Source organism: Salarias fasciatus, chromosome 1 (genome assembly GCF_902148845.1).
Source record: "Salarias fasciatus chromosome 1, fSalaFa1.1, whole genome shotgun sequence".
Lineage (NCBI taxonomy): Eukaryota > Metazoa > Chordata > Actinopteri > Blenniiformes > Blenniidae > Salarias > Salarias fasciatus.
This window is the reverse complement of record NC_043745.1, coordinates 26,305,348-26,321,379: the sequence shown is the minus strand read 5'-3', so window position 1 is coordinate 26,321,379 and position 16,032 is coordinate 26,305,348. Positions and strand designations below refer to the sequence as shown.

Below are 16,032 nucleotides of genomic sequence, written 5' to 3'. Positions count from 1 at the left end.
CTCATTTATAGCTTTATACATTTTCCTAAGCAGCAGGTTTTGTTTGCGTTTCCTCTCACAGCTTTTCATCCTGCCGATGAGTGGAGGGTTTAATATCTTCGTGCTGAGTGATTCATTTGTCCGCAGTGTTTAAATAAGAGCCGTGTCCTGCTGGACTTTTGTAGCCATAACAGAATCATGTTGTTCATAACACCTTTTGTATCAACCTGTGTTTTGTAGTTTGCTGCCTGTCCTTAAAAATAAATTAAACAGGTGTGGGGAAAAATGAAGCATTTTGTCATTGAGTTATCAGATGTAATTTGCATGTTGCACATGTTTTTAAACACATTTCTTGTTCTGGGATCTAAGTTTGTCATTTAGTGTTGTACTTGTTAAATAAAGCGACTGCTGTGATCATATCATTATCTATTCCCAACATGTGTTTTCTCCTCCAGACTTTGGTCATGTTGGGTTTTCATCCTCTGTTAAACTGGTTTCTTTTGCTAAACCACGTGCATTTTTATCTGAAGGTGCACGGCGGCGTTTGTCGGTGTTCATGCCTGTCTCTCTGGTTCTGTAGAGCATATCAAATCCAGGTCAGGCCCGAGAGGCCGCTTCAGGTCAACCCTGGCTGGATTTGGTAAGTCCTGGAGTTTCAAGTACGACGTTGGAGCAAAAACATTCCCCACAGCTCTAACTGCATCTGCTTCTTCGCTGCTTTTGTTTGCTTTCAGTGTAATTTAGTGTTGCAAATGACAGTAAACCTCATCGTTGCTGCATTTTTAATCAACAAATTTGATGGTAGGATTTACGATAATGTTCAAGACTGTATGTAATCGCAGTCTTGGTCTTTCCTTTCAAATTATGTCACACTTTTGAAATACCACCTGCTAAGTGCTGCTCTTAGTTATTTTGGTGTCACGTCTGACATCCTCCGTTGCCCACAGCGGTGCTCATACTTGTTTCAACTGATGGTTGTTGTGTTATCCCGACAGCAACATCTGTCGCCAGTTACAGTGCTGCATTGCATGACTCTCCTGCTTGCACTTGCTTCAGGATTCTGTTATGCGAGTGCAGAATGTGCCGTGTTGCAGCTGGTGGTACTGCGGCCCGAGCTGTCTGTCGCGTTTGTGACGTCCTGCGATGTGGCTCTGCGGTGTGTTCGTGTGCTCGTGCACGCTGTATTGCAGTACTGCCGCCGCCGGTGCTTATTCTGCTCCGTGGTGCTCAAGTGTCATTTTCACGCGATATTAATCTACTGCGTTGTTTAGATATTTACTCTGTATATCCGTCCTCCGTTTTTCTTGCTTGTGTGAACCAGGAGCAAATCCCTCGGCGACATCCCGATGGTTTACCCTGTGCGTTCAGCCTCGGATGGAAGCCCAGTTTGTGACTCTGGCCTGGCAAGACAGTGGAGTCAAGAAAACAAAAGGATGTGCGGCGCTGCCAAGGACAGCGAAGCGCAGTGGCAGGATGTAAGTCATGTCCGAAAAAAAAAAAAAAAGTTTGACAGCATTCTCACAAGGTCTATTTACTGTCTATTCGAGGGCTATTGAGTTCTCTGTGCTGTGTCTGAGAGGATATTTTTATTAGCTGGTAAAATTCATATTTATTATAGAAAATGTACAAGTTCACTTTAAATTTTAAGATTGTTTAAAGATTGTTTAAGGGTCATTCAATTTTATTTTTTTGTCATTCAGTGTTATAGTTGATTCAGTTGTGGTCTCAAATAATCAGGTTTACACGAGGTTACCCCAGATGAAAAGATGAAAAAAAAAAAAAAAGAAACCGCCAACCTGCAGGTGCACCATGCTGCACTTTGCCATGATTAAAGAGACTTCCTGGATGCTGACCAATCAGAACAATGTGCAGTCTGTGAAAGGAAGTTTGAAGAGACGGAAGCAAAAAATGTCTCCGTAAACACAGGCTGAACTGAGAGGCTGCTGAAACGGCACATATGGATTATATTTAGCTATTTGTGGATCCATGAAAGCTACAATAATGGGATTCCAGAAGATGGCAAAATGAATATTTTAGGCTTCCTTTAGGCCACTGAGGTTGGAAATGTATCAACACTTGCAAAAGAAAGACTTGATAGGCTGTTTTATCAGTGCTTCATCACGAAGGGCCTGGAGGACGTCTCTTTTTTAGATGTTGCCCTCTTCTAATGAAGCAACAGACATGGTGGGCATCTTGTCATCAGCCTTTTTGCAGAACTTCAAGATACGTCAGTCAGACGTGTGTATTGAAAGATGAACTCACCTAAAACTTCTCAAGCCAGGGTTTAACGCCACACTTGAAGATTTTTCTTCATTACTCTTTTGTTAAGAATGAACATTTGGTCTGAAACGGCTGTGCTATGCAGCACAAAGGAAAGGGAAATTAAGTGTCTTGAATTAGTTGGTAAAACTGCACCGGAGTCTTTAGCAGTTATATTTCTAGAAATAATGGGTTTTTTTTTTTTGTTTTTTTGTTTTTTTTTTGTCAGGACTTTACAAAGTGGAAGAATCGTCGCAGGAGCACCAAGGGTGACCTTCGTGTGACGTCCCAGGACAGGGAGCACGTCATTAACCAGATGGCGAACGGCGCTGTGACGAGCCTTGAGAAGAATGAAGCCCAACGTGGATTGATGAAGAGGTACACTGTCAAGTTGTTTGCTCGTATTCACCTGAAATGTGAATGAAGCTACAGATCTTCGTTAATACTTTGAGCTCCCACGCCCCCCATGATTTCCGCCTCTGTTTCGTCTCCAGAGACCAGCCGTCACCACGGAAGCATAACGCTGCCTCTCAGCCTCACTCTACCTCCCCTCCATCGAAATCCTTGAGTTCTGATCTGCGGCCACACACTCGCGCTCTGCTGACCCGCAGCTACGCCACCGAGGCACCCTTCAGCCCCTCGGCTCCACTTAGTCACCCTAACTCAGCCCACACTTGGGTGAGTTTGCAGTTATGAGTCCTCATTTTTTTTTTTATCGCCCTGACCGTAATGATTGCTTTTTTTTCTACTTTGTGGTAATTGGGGTCAAAATGGCCACATGAATGATAACTTAAAAGCTTTTTCAGGTACAAGTGCAAGGTGGGGGGAAAAAATGTTGTTTTACAATGTTACATGATGCTTCACAAATTGGCTGCTGGCGTTGACCTATTTCCTTTCAGGGATCAACACTCGGAGCCGTGCCTGCCTCTGATGGGAGCACCCTGGGAGAGGAGACCCACTTCGCTTCTTTGGCTTCAGATGGAGCCAGAATTACAACTCCTTCTCTGGACTGCCGTTTCAGCTCTCAGGACCAAGTCACAGCCCAGGACGGCCCCGCCGCTCCCCAGTCCAAGCCAAGCAATGTTTTCGTCAGCCAAATCTCCACTTTTGTGACGAGCTTAAAACCAAATGAGACCACAAAAACAACCGCTTACAGGAATTCTACCATACTGCTGTCAAGTCCTGAGAGGCAGTCGGTGTGCAGAGATTTAAAAGTGGAAGCTCGTGATGTGTGTCCCAATGTTAATGCTCTGGAGGACTTATCTCATCAGAATCACTCACGGTCCCAAGAAGAAGGCAAGATTTCATGCTTTGATCCAGCAGCAGTGAAGAATAAAGCCCAGCAAGCTGCAAGCGTCTACAAGTACATGAACAGAGCTTGTTCGTTTTCGGGCTCAGCCAGCCTTCCCCGCGGTTACCGTCGCTCCGACAGCTCGTCCCGTCTCTCCTCCGCATTCACGGCGAGACCCTTTGTGACCAAGCAGTCCAAGATGTCTGCACTACCAGCACTGTGCAGTGTGAGTCCATCGGTGGCTCTCCGGATTGTTTTCAGAATGAAAGTAAAACCATTTACACAGCATTTCACAATTTAAAAACTTCAGTTTTATCGATACAGAAACGGTAACTAAATGGCAGTGAGAGGACCCCTGCAATACTACATGAACAAGTGTGAGGAGGCAAAACTCTTCACGTAAGGGGGAAAAAAAAAAGGCCTCTGTAGAAACAGACTGGGAAGAGACGGCTTTCTTTTTATAGGAGAAGGAAGGAAGAAATGATAGGCATCAGACAGCAAGCTAATCCACTCACTGCCTAGTTGATGGGGGCAGGAGTCACAGATCATGAACTTCCAGTTCCACTGTCAGATCCTGCAAGAAAATACAGAGCGAGAGAACCGAGCACAGATTATGGGAAAGATACAGATTTGTGACATGTGATGGTGTGATGTGAATTCATGGAGTGTGAGAAAAGAGACGCAGAGTGCAATGAAAAGGTCTCCTCACAGTGTAAACATAGAGAAGCGTGATTTTAAAGTGGTCTACAGTAACCTCAACCACCTGTAACTGTAAGCTTTATCGAAAAATAGAAGAAGCCTGATAACTAAAAGGGCTGCGTCCTGTTCTACTTTCAGAAGAATGCATCTTATGTAGTTTCCAAGGGTGATATTAACCTAAAAAAAATCTTATTATGATGACTTCAAAATTTCACAGTAAATTTTTTAGATGCGTGTGTGTATATTGTAGCGTTTCATAAACTTAATTAAAATCTGATGATACAAATTCAGTGTTAATTGCTCACTCATGCTTTTGATTTCTTAAACTTGAGACTGTTTTCATGGTCATCATGCTGAAGTAGTAAGAGCAAACAGTGTGGCAAACCGCATGTTGTACCTACTACCTACCTCCTCTGCTTCTGTCAGGGAAATAAAAAAAAAATATAGAGCACCTGCTTTTCAACCAGCTAAAGCACGTTCTGCTTTCATTCAAGTTTCAGATCCCGTTTCAAATCCAATTTTGAAATCGCGGTGCTCTCGAGGCTCTTTTGACTACACTGATGGGGATAAATGGCAGGACGGTGATAAACAGTCGGCAGGTCCGCGCCTCTACAGCGAGGTCTAAAAATGTTCGTTTTTTTATTCCAAAAGATTTTGAGCTTCAAAGAAGAACCTTTTTACCTGCTGATTTTATTTCACACCATCAGGACTGTTTCACGTCTCGCTGAATGGCAGTTTAGTCTTAGGCATGGTGCACAAGGACTTGTTAAGGGAGCTGATTTGGCTCTAGTTGGTGTAATGAGAGAATTTAGAGTGCGTGTCTGTGTGTGTGTCCTTATCATGTGTGTACTCTATGGGTAAGCTTGTGTTACTCTTTTCATGGTCGCCCTCATTAATAATAGAATTCTCGCTGTACCAGTGTGAACATTTTGAACCCAGTACAAGATTGCACATTTCCATTATCGCACAGGTCTGCTAGTTATCGGCGGTCGGCACCCAGCTGCCCTGCATCAGTGCTGCGAGGTGTAATGTGCAACCAGATTTATTTTTACTGTCCCTCTAAACACCGTGTGTTTTTGTTCATGTGCAGGTGGAGGATAATCAGGGCCTGCTGCTAAACGCTGAAAAAGAAGATTCCTCTTCCACTAATTCAACACTCAAGAGACAAACTGCAACTGTCCACCTTATTAGAAACCAGCAGTCCTCTGTTCGGCAGGGGAGCGGTGCCAGTCTCTCCACCCAGGCCTCCGTTCAGCCTGCTCAACCCCACCTGCTGCCCCAGCCCTATTCAAACCTGCAGCACCACCGCAACAAAAGCTGGTCGTCTTCTCCGTCGAATGGAAGCGCCGATCCTGAAAAGGCATGCAGAATCTTTCTTTCAATGCGTTGACGGTTGAAACTCTCGTACATCCTGACACAATCCATCACAAAATATATAAAATAAAACATAGTTGAGTTCATATACTGCCCTGTCTGAGATGCTATGAGCTTTGAAGTGGTGATTATGTTCAACTCTTAAAACTTGTAATGTAAAAAGAAATGGCTTCCGTGAAAATGGTTTCCATCATTTGTAATGAATCGGTTAAGTAGTCAGTTGATCATGTGAAGACAGTTACACTATGAAATAGTCACATTTTGTACTGAAGACAGTTTTAGCTTGTCATAGCAAGAAAAATGATTGGGTTGAAGAGATCCACAATTGTCGTCTACGTAGGTGAGCTACTTTCAGTGTATTTGTTCTTTTGGACACCGTGGCTTAGGGGTCCTCAGAAAAATTAGATTTTTGAAACACTTGAACAAGCCAGAAAGTTTTGTTGTTGGATTTGGAGACAACTGAGTAAAACAATTTCTGTTAGAGCATTATTTACACCTTTCTCAAATCTAATTAATCCAATTATTTCAACAATGAGAATGTCTCACTGGAAGGTCAGGCCCTTAAAAAAAGTATAAATTCCAAAACCTGGGGTAAACATGCCTGTGCAACTTTAAAATATCTTCCTGTTGACTGGTCATTATCGTCTTGTTAATAACAACCACCTTATTTTAATGAATGTCTGGTCTAGAAAGGTTGATAACGCCTTAAAATACAGCAATGTGATCACAGGCTAACGGTGAAAACCTTAATGTGACTCGGCATCAGCCGAAACTGAACTGGTAATTCAGTGTACCCTGTACTGCATGTGTGCAGCTCGAGCCTAAAGTGTCTAATTTCCACCAGGAAGCACAAGACATTGGATCACCGGGTGTCAACTTTACCCGTGTGTGTGTGTGCGTTTCAGGTGGATCACAGTGACACGAGAGTCAGCCTCACTCTCAAGCCCAACAGCACTCCAGACTTCGGTTTTCAGACTCACTGGGACGCCTCAGGGGCAAGAGTCAAATCCATCACACCTGGTAAGATTTCTGCAAAAATTCACTATAGATCATCCAGGTTTTAGTTTAAATCTAAAGGCAGGATATTTCAGGTGAAATGGCTTTAAGCTTGAACATTGACTCTGTGATGAAAAGAAACATTGCGATTGTATTTTGAGAGAATTTCCTGTTTGAAAAGCAAAACAGACTGCACGGAAAATAAATACTCTTGACAGCCACATTTCAAGTCATAGACTAAAGAGGTGTGAAATAATGATGGTGGGTGGCTTTGTTGATGGGGAAAAAAATGTTGCAGAGCGTGAGGGTTGTACTACTGAAGTCATTTTTATGCAGCGAAAGAAGAGAATATGGAAATAAGGCTTTTGAATTCTGACTGGAATAATTCTAAACATGAATGCAAAAATAAGTAATAAGATTATTGTCCACTTTTTTTTCCCCACAACATGGGTTTCTCTAAATTGTAAAAATGTAGCCAGTGATTTAAAAGTAATCAATTAATTATTCATGAGTGAGCGAGGTGTCACTTACTCCATGCTATGTAGTTTTGGCTTACTGGCCCACTTTTCAATTTGGAGCAGCATCCTGCTGTGGATTGTTAAGCAAATACCTCCTGAAGCTGCTACCTGTTTATGTCGTCCTCGCTGTCATCTCTCTTCATTCTGCGCTCCTCCCTCAGGCAGTCCCGCGGAGCTCTGCCGGCTGTGTGTGAACGATGAGATCGTGGCTGTCGATGGCGTTCCGGTGGCACACATGAGCCACAGCCAGTGGACGGATAAAATGGCGTCTGTGTTGCGAACTGGCGAGCTGACCATGGATGTTAGACGCTATGGCTACAAGGGTATGATAACGAGTGTGATAACATCGCCTTAAATCATCTGTGGTGTGTTGACCTGGAGTTTTGGTTGGTTCACAGTGAGTCTGGTTTTTGTGGCTTGGTGTTTTGAACTAGATTGGAGCGCCTGCGAGGAGAATCATCACAGCCAGCCGGGCCAGAGCCTGATGGCGCTCAAACTGACTGCAGCTGCCCCCGTTTCGATCGGACGCCCCGATCGCTGTGAGGCAGCGCTTGCTGAAGTGTCTAAAAGCAACACACCAACAGACGAGGCGAGTGAACTTTCAGCCAGTCATCGCTTCATTTAAAAAAAATAATAGCTCAAAACCCTTTTTCTTTCTTCCTGACTAGTGCAGCTTAAATTGTGTGTTCTTCCCTTTGCCTTGGGTAATACAGGGTGGGGTCATGAGTGGAGTGCTTTCTGACAACGCCGGGACAGCCAGAAGTAAAGGTAATAACAGGCGGTCTATAATAGCTGCACTATTGAAAAAGACTGCTTGGTTGTAACATGTATTTATGCAATTTGACAGCTTATCCATTCATTTTTTTTTCGTGTAGAGTTTATTAGTATCACTCAGAAAAATCAAAAGCGGAGGGCAGAGTTTTTTGAAGAGAAAGGTAAAATACTAGTCTGAACTTGACTGCTTATGTAGCGGTTTTGGTCGTTGCTGGCGCTTCGCTTAATTCAGTGTTCATTCACCAATCTTCCATACAACTTCATACAACTTAGTGTTACAGTATACTACAGCAGACCACAGAGGACTGGCTTCTAATCTGTCAGACAGCTCACATCCGCACCTCCAGGCAGTTTTTGATTCACCGATTAACCTCACGTACATCCACTTACATAATTCTCCTGAAGATGATTATTTTACAGCTTCTCCATTAGAATCCACTGATTGTTTCTATAAGTGAGGCTTTTCTTTGTGCAATGCTTGGCGCAGCTTTGCAACCGCAGAGTTCAGTCCTGATCTTGTTCATAATAATGATCAGTTTAGAGGCCAAACATATTACCATGTGTACAATCGTTTTCACGTTCACTCTTCTATATGTTTACAAGCCATAAGGATCAAAGTTTGATTAGTAGCTTTTCAATAACAGTCACTGGTTTGTAAGACATTCCTTTGTGGTTGTTAATGAGCCTGATGTGTGTGTCACAATGGCTTCTCTCTTCAGGCTCGGCAGGATTCAGCTCATGGGTGTACTTGTGCGGTAAATGTTTGCGCTGTGTACAGCTTTTGTTTATTTTGAGCAGCATGCTAGATGCTCGAGTTTGAAACCGCGCTGTTTGTTGTGGAGCATCATGAGCAAGCAAACAAAGCAGATTTGTGTTTGTCATACAATGCACAGATACTTCTTTTTGTTTGCGGGTGCGTGCTTGATTCTCGGCAGTTTCTTTTGGAGTGTTTGCTGTGCGGCACCAGGAGGCTGGGGATACATTGAGAGAACAGTTTGACAAACAGACTTGCTGAACCTGATCTTTGGTCAGGCCCAGCTGGCTGCTCGTGATAATCTGTGATAGTTGTGACTCGGCGTTTAATCCAGTTAAATTCCATTTTGTGCAGCACGATTATATGCTTGAAATTCGTCCTCAGTGATTGTTGGAGATTGAAAGGCTCCTCAAAGAAAACACTTCGTTTGTGGGTAGTACATGAACTTTGTCAGGGTCATTGGGATAAAACATGAAGTGTTTTGTCTTTCAAATTTTTTTTTTATCTAGCGTGATATGACACTGAGACACTCAAAAAACCAAAAATGTAGTACATGATACAAAAATAGATCATCCATTCAGAGTGTTATAACAATACTGTTAACTCCCAGTCTTTCAACATGTCCCCAGTCTTTCGTGGTGTGAGTCATATTCATTAGCCACAGCTTAATCGTTCTCAGTAGTTATGTGGTCTTCTTTGTTCCCTGACTGATGATTCTCTCCCACAGGAGGCTCAGAATCTGCAATATCTGATGTAAGTCACCACCAGTCTCGATCCAGAGATGTCTCGGCATCGCCACGCAGACGTTGCGCGTGTTGAAAGACGTTGTGCGCTTCACCAATATCAAGTTTTTGGGGTGACAGTTTGTGCATTTCCAGCTCCAGGTGCCGTCCCTCAGCCCCTCCTCGTCTGGCTGGTCGTGGGACAGAGAGGAGGATCGCAGGCGGCAGGAGAAGTGGCAAGAAGAACAGGAGCGCCTCCTGCAGGTGAAGATGTTTCCCTGAAATACTGGTGAATTTCAGTGCAGCAAACCAGTGGCTGCAAACTGCTTTTCTATTTATTTGTAGGAGCAATACCAGCGGGATCAGGAGAGGCTGGAGGCAGAGTGGCAGAGAGCCCAACAGGAAGCAGTGGATATCCCGAAGTCGGGGGTAATGTGTTTCCCCTATTTTTAGAGTTAACTGTTTAGTCATAAATATTTCTCACAGATGTTTCTGGTCTGTCCAGTTTTAACTGATAAATAAGCCTCTGCTTAACAAATTCCACTTCATGCTGAGAAAACAGTACTGTTTAGACAACAGTTCCTTTAAAAAAAAACACACACACATTTTTGTGATGAATAAATAGTTGTAAAAATCTGAGTGGAAGCCTTACAAATAGTGCAAAAAATCTTTTCTTTCCATGTTTGCCGTACTTTCCAGCCAAGCGCTTTTGAGACAACCACCGATGACGGGAGACACGTCGGTTCCCAGCTCTGTATGAACGGACAGTCAATGAAAACCAGAGAAAAGCAGAGCGCTGACAGAGAGCAGCTCAAAGGAACAAGAGGAGATTCCCCAAGCACTGCGCAAGTGCTGCAGAGTGACAGCGATACCCAGAATGGCTGGTACGTATGTCCTGAATCATCTAATCTACATGAATCTGCGAGGTATTCACAGTCTAATCTGAGAAATCTCATGAACAACTTTCTCTCGTTGCTGCTGCGGCGCCTCCTGTTGCTTTTTGCTGGGCCTCATTGCTTCTGGCACTGCTCCTCAGGGCCGACGCCTCCTGTGGGTTCACTCAGCTGTCCCCTGCCCACAGGTCAGATCCGCCTCAGCCACTTCCTATTTACAAACTCTCAGTGTAATTTCAGCCCACAGAACATTTCTCCTAATAATTTATAAGGAATAATGGTGATTGATTTTCTCTGGCAGGCGTTAAGTGTAGATTTTTTTTTTATAAAGAACTCTCAAGGCTTGCTGTGAATCTGAGGCTGCAAAACACCCGAAAACCTAACTTGGATTGAAAAATAATGCTTTGAGTGCCATCTTTCTCTTACAGGGCAAAATCTTTTTCTACTTCAGTGCTGGCTGATGCCCACAAGCAGACAAGAGGTTAGTTTTCCTGTTTTTGACCTGCCAGGACTGAAAGGTATGTGACAAACAGATGAGTGGGATAGCAATGAGTCATGAGAACCAGGCCGTTCTCTGCTGGAAAAACACAACCTGCTGCAGACCAGTAGACGTTGGAGATAGACATCTCCAACACCCTGTGGTGGGCTCACAGCCTGTCCACAGTGGAACCAGTGTTTCCACTGTGCTGTGCAACCACCAGTTTGGTAAAACTGTCCAGATAATCTATTTATTGTGCATAGAGAACTCATGCAGATGAAGAGCAGGCTCGAGATTAAAATCGACTGACCTCTTGAGGGATCGGATGAAACCATTTGTTGCGTTGTGCATCTACCACACTGCCAGCGCCCTTGAGTCGTTCTATGAAGATTTGGGAACTTCATTGACTTTGCTTTTGCCAGCAGACTACCGGTGTTTGCGGGGGCTCACATAGATTAAACAGACTGAATACATATTTGATTAAAGGCCCAAAGCTTTGTCATTACGAACAAAAATTCCCCCAACAGTGTTTCCTTTGCTTGACACCGGTTATGTCAGTTCAGCTCATGACGTGAGTAGACTGCTACACGAGCCGCAAGTGAAAAGTTCATTTCATCTTTCTAATGGTGTCGGACTGACCTCCTCAGACTCTCATACACATCCATATGTCCTTGATGATTTATTTATTGGCAGAGAGAAAAGCAAAGATTCTCTTTAACAAATCTGAACTGAGATATATGTATATCCTCAGTCTGACATTACAAGTGTTGATCTTATCGTTCACATTTCACCTTGGTGAATATAATGATGGGCTGTTGCTGGCACCCGGCATCACTTTTTATTCTCATATCTTAAGCAACACAGTAATGACCCTGAGGAATGTTGCATGTTAATTAGCAGCTCTGCCCCGTCGCACACTATGAAATTTAAAGCCCTAGTTACCGAAGAAATCCCATAACCAGCTTTGTTACAGCCGTATCTCAAAGAAAGCCTGAATGTGTTATACTCGCTTTGCACCGGCTAACTCAGGAGCTCTCATTTTTCTAGGTGATCAAAGGAAAAATAAAGGGCAGCAAATCTCTCGGGCTGAGCAAGATAGGCAACAAATCTTGGAGGAGATGAAGAAAAGGACTCAGCTGTTGACCGACAGCAGCTGGATACGTCAGCGCAGCAGCAGCTTCTACAAGGAGCCCGTCTACGCCGGCGTTCCCATGAAGAGGTGGCTCTCTGTCGCTCTACTTTTTGGACTTACTACACTTTAGCAAGCCGTTCATCAGTTTTACGGTTATTCCTCCTCCTCCTGTGGTTTTCTTTCCTGTTGCATCTCATCATCAGGTATGAGTCTCTGGATAACCTGGATGCTCTGCGCCGCTCCCCAAACTTCGCTGCCTTCAGCTTCTCTCGCCCACACTCGGCTGCCGCTGGTTACTGCGCTCCAAGTAGGAACTCCTATTCCCGCTACAGCACTGGAGCAATACTAACTCAGAGAAATACATCCACGGAGACCTCTCACCATGGCAGGTACATAATTCGTGTGAATCTCAAACCCGGTCTCGCTTGTGCATGTGTTTTGTTTTTTTTTTTGCGATGAAATGCAGCCTCACAGTGTCAACATGTGCTGCCCCAGGATGCTCTATGGCAGGAGGACTTGCTGTGTGTGTGAGCGTGTCCTGGGTAGTGGGGCAGCAATGGTCGTACAGGCCCTTAGTCTGTGCTTCCACCTCGCCTGTTTCCAGGTGAGAGGTCCTGACCGGGTGAAGGTGTGGTCACATGAGCCACCGTTAATTTTAACGCGAGTTATTCAGGCTCACGAGGGGCGCTCACTTTCCTAAAACGCATTTCAAAAGCACTGTTTTGCACCGTTTGCTTTCAAATCATTGTGTTCATTTTTTACAATGTACGGGCCCAGCTTTCCTTTTATTTACAGGTAGACTTCCCTCAGTTGGTTGATCAATAAACTTGATCAGTTATCAACCTTAGAATATTATAAAAATGCCTTCGCTAATTACAGAAGAATAACTGTTGACCAAGTTTCAAACAAAACGCAATAAAGCACTTTGGAAATTGGAAATAAATCATGAACATATTCTTTTGTCAGTAAAAGTTCTGCTCCTGTGAACAGATGAAAAATGGTTGCAGATCTAAACAATTGAACAGAAAACAAATGGAATCTGCTGCATTCCCCCATAGCACAGCAGTCTTTTACTGGAACCGCCATAGACTGTTTTTGCAGCTTGTCCTTTAAAACTCGGGCTCCAGAACCGCTTAATGCAGCAAAGGCATCTTGCTTTAAAAAAAAAAAAAAAAATTCCCCTCAAATTCGACATCAACACTGAACACAGTGCGTCACTCAGGGGAAAATTATAGCAGTAAAGAATGCAGATGAAAAAATAACAGCTTGAGTTTCCGAGTCTGTGCAAAAGACTGTTCACACACTAAACAAAACAGTCTTGCTGTATTTACATTGCTTTGTTCAAATAGTGTCCATGGTGTCCTTTAGCAGTGAAACAATATTGTAGAGTGAGCGGCACCAAAGTCTCTGTCGCCTTGTCTTAATATTTGTTCACCAGCGCTGAATTGAAGCAGACATAAAAAGTAACCAGTCATATCCCCAGAGCAGCTGCTTTCTGGGGGTTTGTGTGATGAAGCTTTTTTTTTTAGATCAAAAATGTGATCACACCTTAACCAAGGAGTCTCTCTGTAGTTTGGAATTTCGTAACATAGCTTTAGGTTTGCATCTGCTAGCAGGAGCTGTTCGGCACTTTCTTTATGCTTCTCTCATTGCCAGTCACTGCTTTCTAGTTTCTAGAGCTTTTAGACTACTGGTGGTGAAACTTCACTAGGCTCATCTTTATCATTCTCTAGTTTACAGGACTGGTTACAGTGTAGCTGCAAGTCCATGATTCCTTTCTGTTTAGCAGTTTATTGTCAGAATGTCTCAGGCAGAGGATGCCCAGAAAAACCTGGACTTGGCTCATTAGCGCCCGTGTGTGTAAAACTGCCTCCGTTTCTGCCCTCTATATAGGTTAGACAGAAATATCGTCCACGTTATAATACCTATATGTGGTATGTGTTTCCACGCAGAGGAAAGAACAAGGCCTGGCCGGTCTGTGCTTCGGTGGCAGACTGTCGGGCAGAACAGCTTAGACACAAAAGGCCCACATTACACGTCAGCTGAGTGTCTTTTTAAATCGTCCCTTTCTCACTTCTGCGTCGTCCTCGCAGTGCGGGGGCTGCCATCGACGTCTCGGAGGAACAGAGAGCCGAGTCCAGGTTCGAGTCACAAACGGGAAGCCCTATTGTGATCCCTGCTACTTCCAACTCAAGTGTGAGTATTAGTCTTTGTGAAACACTGACCTCACCTGTGTTACAGTTTTTCTCCATTGGTTTGGCTCATTTCTTGAAACGGAAAATACATTTTCAAAACTCTAAGGTCATTTGGCAAAACGGTCTTACAGTTCAGCGCAACATCATAGTTCACATGCAAAATCTCATCTCTCTCTCAAAACTGCTCACTCATGTTTCAAACCTACATTTGATGCCCATACAAATAGTCAGTGCCACTAAAATGCAAAGATAATTCTCAACAGCTTTGGCTCATTTCTCTAAACAGACCTGACGTTCTCAACGCTCTTGGTTCTCTTGTCAAAAACCGCCTGGACGGTTCAGCAAAACCACACGGTTCACCTGTCAAAGCTCAGATCTCTGCCAGAACAGTTCACTCAGGTGGCAAAACTACATTCTTTCTCAAACAAATGGTCAATGCGCCCAAAATGCTTCATCCTTTTGGCATCATGTGAGCTCCAACAGTAAATATGTTTAAATGTTGTCATTAAGGGCGGAGGACCACTGGAATATTCCTCATCTACCTTTCTGTCTGAGCCCAGTCCTTCATTCACAATAGTTCCTGTGATAGTTTTTTTCTTTCCTCCTTCGGGTTGTGTAGCTAACAGAATACGTATTGTATCAGAAAAAGAAGAAAAGCATTTTACAGCAAGAAGAACCTTCAAGTTTTGATTCAACGTTGTGAGACATTGAGACATGGACTAAGACCTTTACAATGTCATGAAATGAATGAGAAACACCGTTCTGTTGTGAGCAGTTACAGGGTGGTTTGGAGATTTGCCCATGTTGTTTTGAGAATGTAATTTCTGTTTCAAGAAATGAGCCAAATCAATGGAGAAAAACTAATGTATCTCGATGTGAGATGTTTCTGGGGTTGGTTCCTATTTCCTATTAAAATGGCTTTCCTATTAAACTTTCTTTTCCCTTCAGGTAAAGTCAAAGCTATTGATGACATCTTTCTAGGATTCAGGTCTATCTATTTATCAGATAAAAATTCTCTGCATTGTTTTCCCTTACAGCCTCTGGTGCCCTCTGCATTTGAGCAGCACGATTGAAGATTGAATACAACGAATCACTACCACCATCAGTAACGCAGGAAGTGACTGTGGAAATGTCTTCCACAAATCCGATCCACCACGTATTTCAGTGTTATTGCTGAAAAAGAATATGCGATGAAATCTTGACGATCAGCAGATCCATCAGATTCTCAACATCTGTTTTTCTCAGATAGATGGCACCTAGTTTGTATCGTCCTTTTTCCTGCTAAGTTATATCCAGGAGCACATAGATTTGTTGTATGAATTAAAGTAACTCTGAGTTGTTTGTTTCATGCTTTCATTTTAAAGTTGGCGTTGCTGTCTGTCCTATTCATGTGTCCTCTTAAAGCTCTGATGCCCATCAGTGCAGTGGAGATCTGTCTTTGAGAAGCTGTTAACCCTGGTATGGAGCACATTTTATTATTAACTGAAGCACTTTCTGTCCATTTAACCTCACCAAGTGCACTATGGGGGAATTCACTGGTATGTCAAATGCATCTCTTAACCACAGGAGAAATGGCATCTTAACTGAAATGTCTCTTTTTTTTTTCTTCTTCTTCTTCTTTTTGTAAATAAAGTGCACTGAACATTACAGTTTGATTTGTATTTCGTTTGTTTACCACATGGTGGCGTCATTGGTCTCATGGTGGAGCAAACTGAATTCAGCTGTGGATCATTGTTTGATTTTTGCCTGAATGATGGGAGGTCATGGACTGTAGTTTCAGTGGATTTCTTATTTTAGGATTCAATACGAATCACATTTTTGAATTGAGACATTTATTTTTAAATTTATTGAAAAGTAGTCATTTTTGCAAAATGTAGATTTCTGACTTTTCACATGTACGAAGAATCAACAACTACGGCTTTTAGTAGTTAACTGAGAATAAGCAGCCTGGCAAAAGACTCAAACTGA

General features: G+C 43.2%; 1 protein-coding gene across 2 annotated transcripts in view; it reads left to right on the top strand.

Annotated features, from left to right (window-relative positions):
* LOC115393706 (LIM domain only protein 7-like) overlaps positions 1-15,701 on the top strand; it is a 29,722-nt gene extending 14,021 nt beyond the window's left edge. For both annotated transcript variants that reach the window (XM_030098818.1, XM_030098826.1), the window contains exons 10-30: positions 560-619; positions 1,301-1,454; positions 2,468-2,616; positions 2,733-2,916; positions 3,138-3,755; positions 5,319-5,588; positions 6,508-6,622; positions 7,278-7,439; positions 7,551-7,705; positions 7,830-7,884; positions 7,992-8,051; positions 9,372-9,397; positions 9,523-9,630; positions 9,712-9,795; positions 10,066-10,250; positions 10,403-10,447; positions 10,688-10,740; positions 11,785-11,956; positions 12,073-12,258; positions 13,963-14,065; positions 15,102-15,701. In XM_030098818.1, coding sequence (XP_029954678.1) covers positions 560-619; positions 1,301-1,454; positions 2,468-2,616; positions 2,733-2,916; positions 3,138-3,755; positions 5,319-5,588; positions 6,508-6,622; positions 7,278-7,439; positions 7,551-7,705; positions 7,830-7,884; positions 7,992-8,051; positions 9,372-9,397; positions 9,523-9,630; positions 9,712-9,795; positions 10,066-10,250; positions 10,403-10,447; positions 10,688-10,740; positions 11,785-11,956; positions 12,073-12,258; positions 13,963-14,065; positions 15,102-15,137 — 2,980 coding nt within the window. In that variant the 3' untranslated portion in view covers positions 15,138-15,701. The remainder of the gene's footprint in view (positions 1-559; positions 620-1,300; positions 1,455-2,467; positions 2,617-2,732; positions 2,917-3,137; positions 3,756-5,318; positions 5,589-6,507; positions 6,623-7,277; positions 7,440-7,550; positions 7,706-7,829; positions 7,885-7,991; positions 8,052-9,371; positions 9,398-9,522; positions 9,631-9,711; positions 9,796-10,065; positions 10,251-10,402; positions 10,448-10,687; positions 10,741-11,784; positions 11,957-12,072; positions 12,259-13,962; positions 14,066-15,101) is intronic.
* The last annotated feature ends 331 nt before the right edge of the window (positions 15,702-16,032 follow it).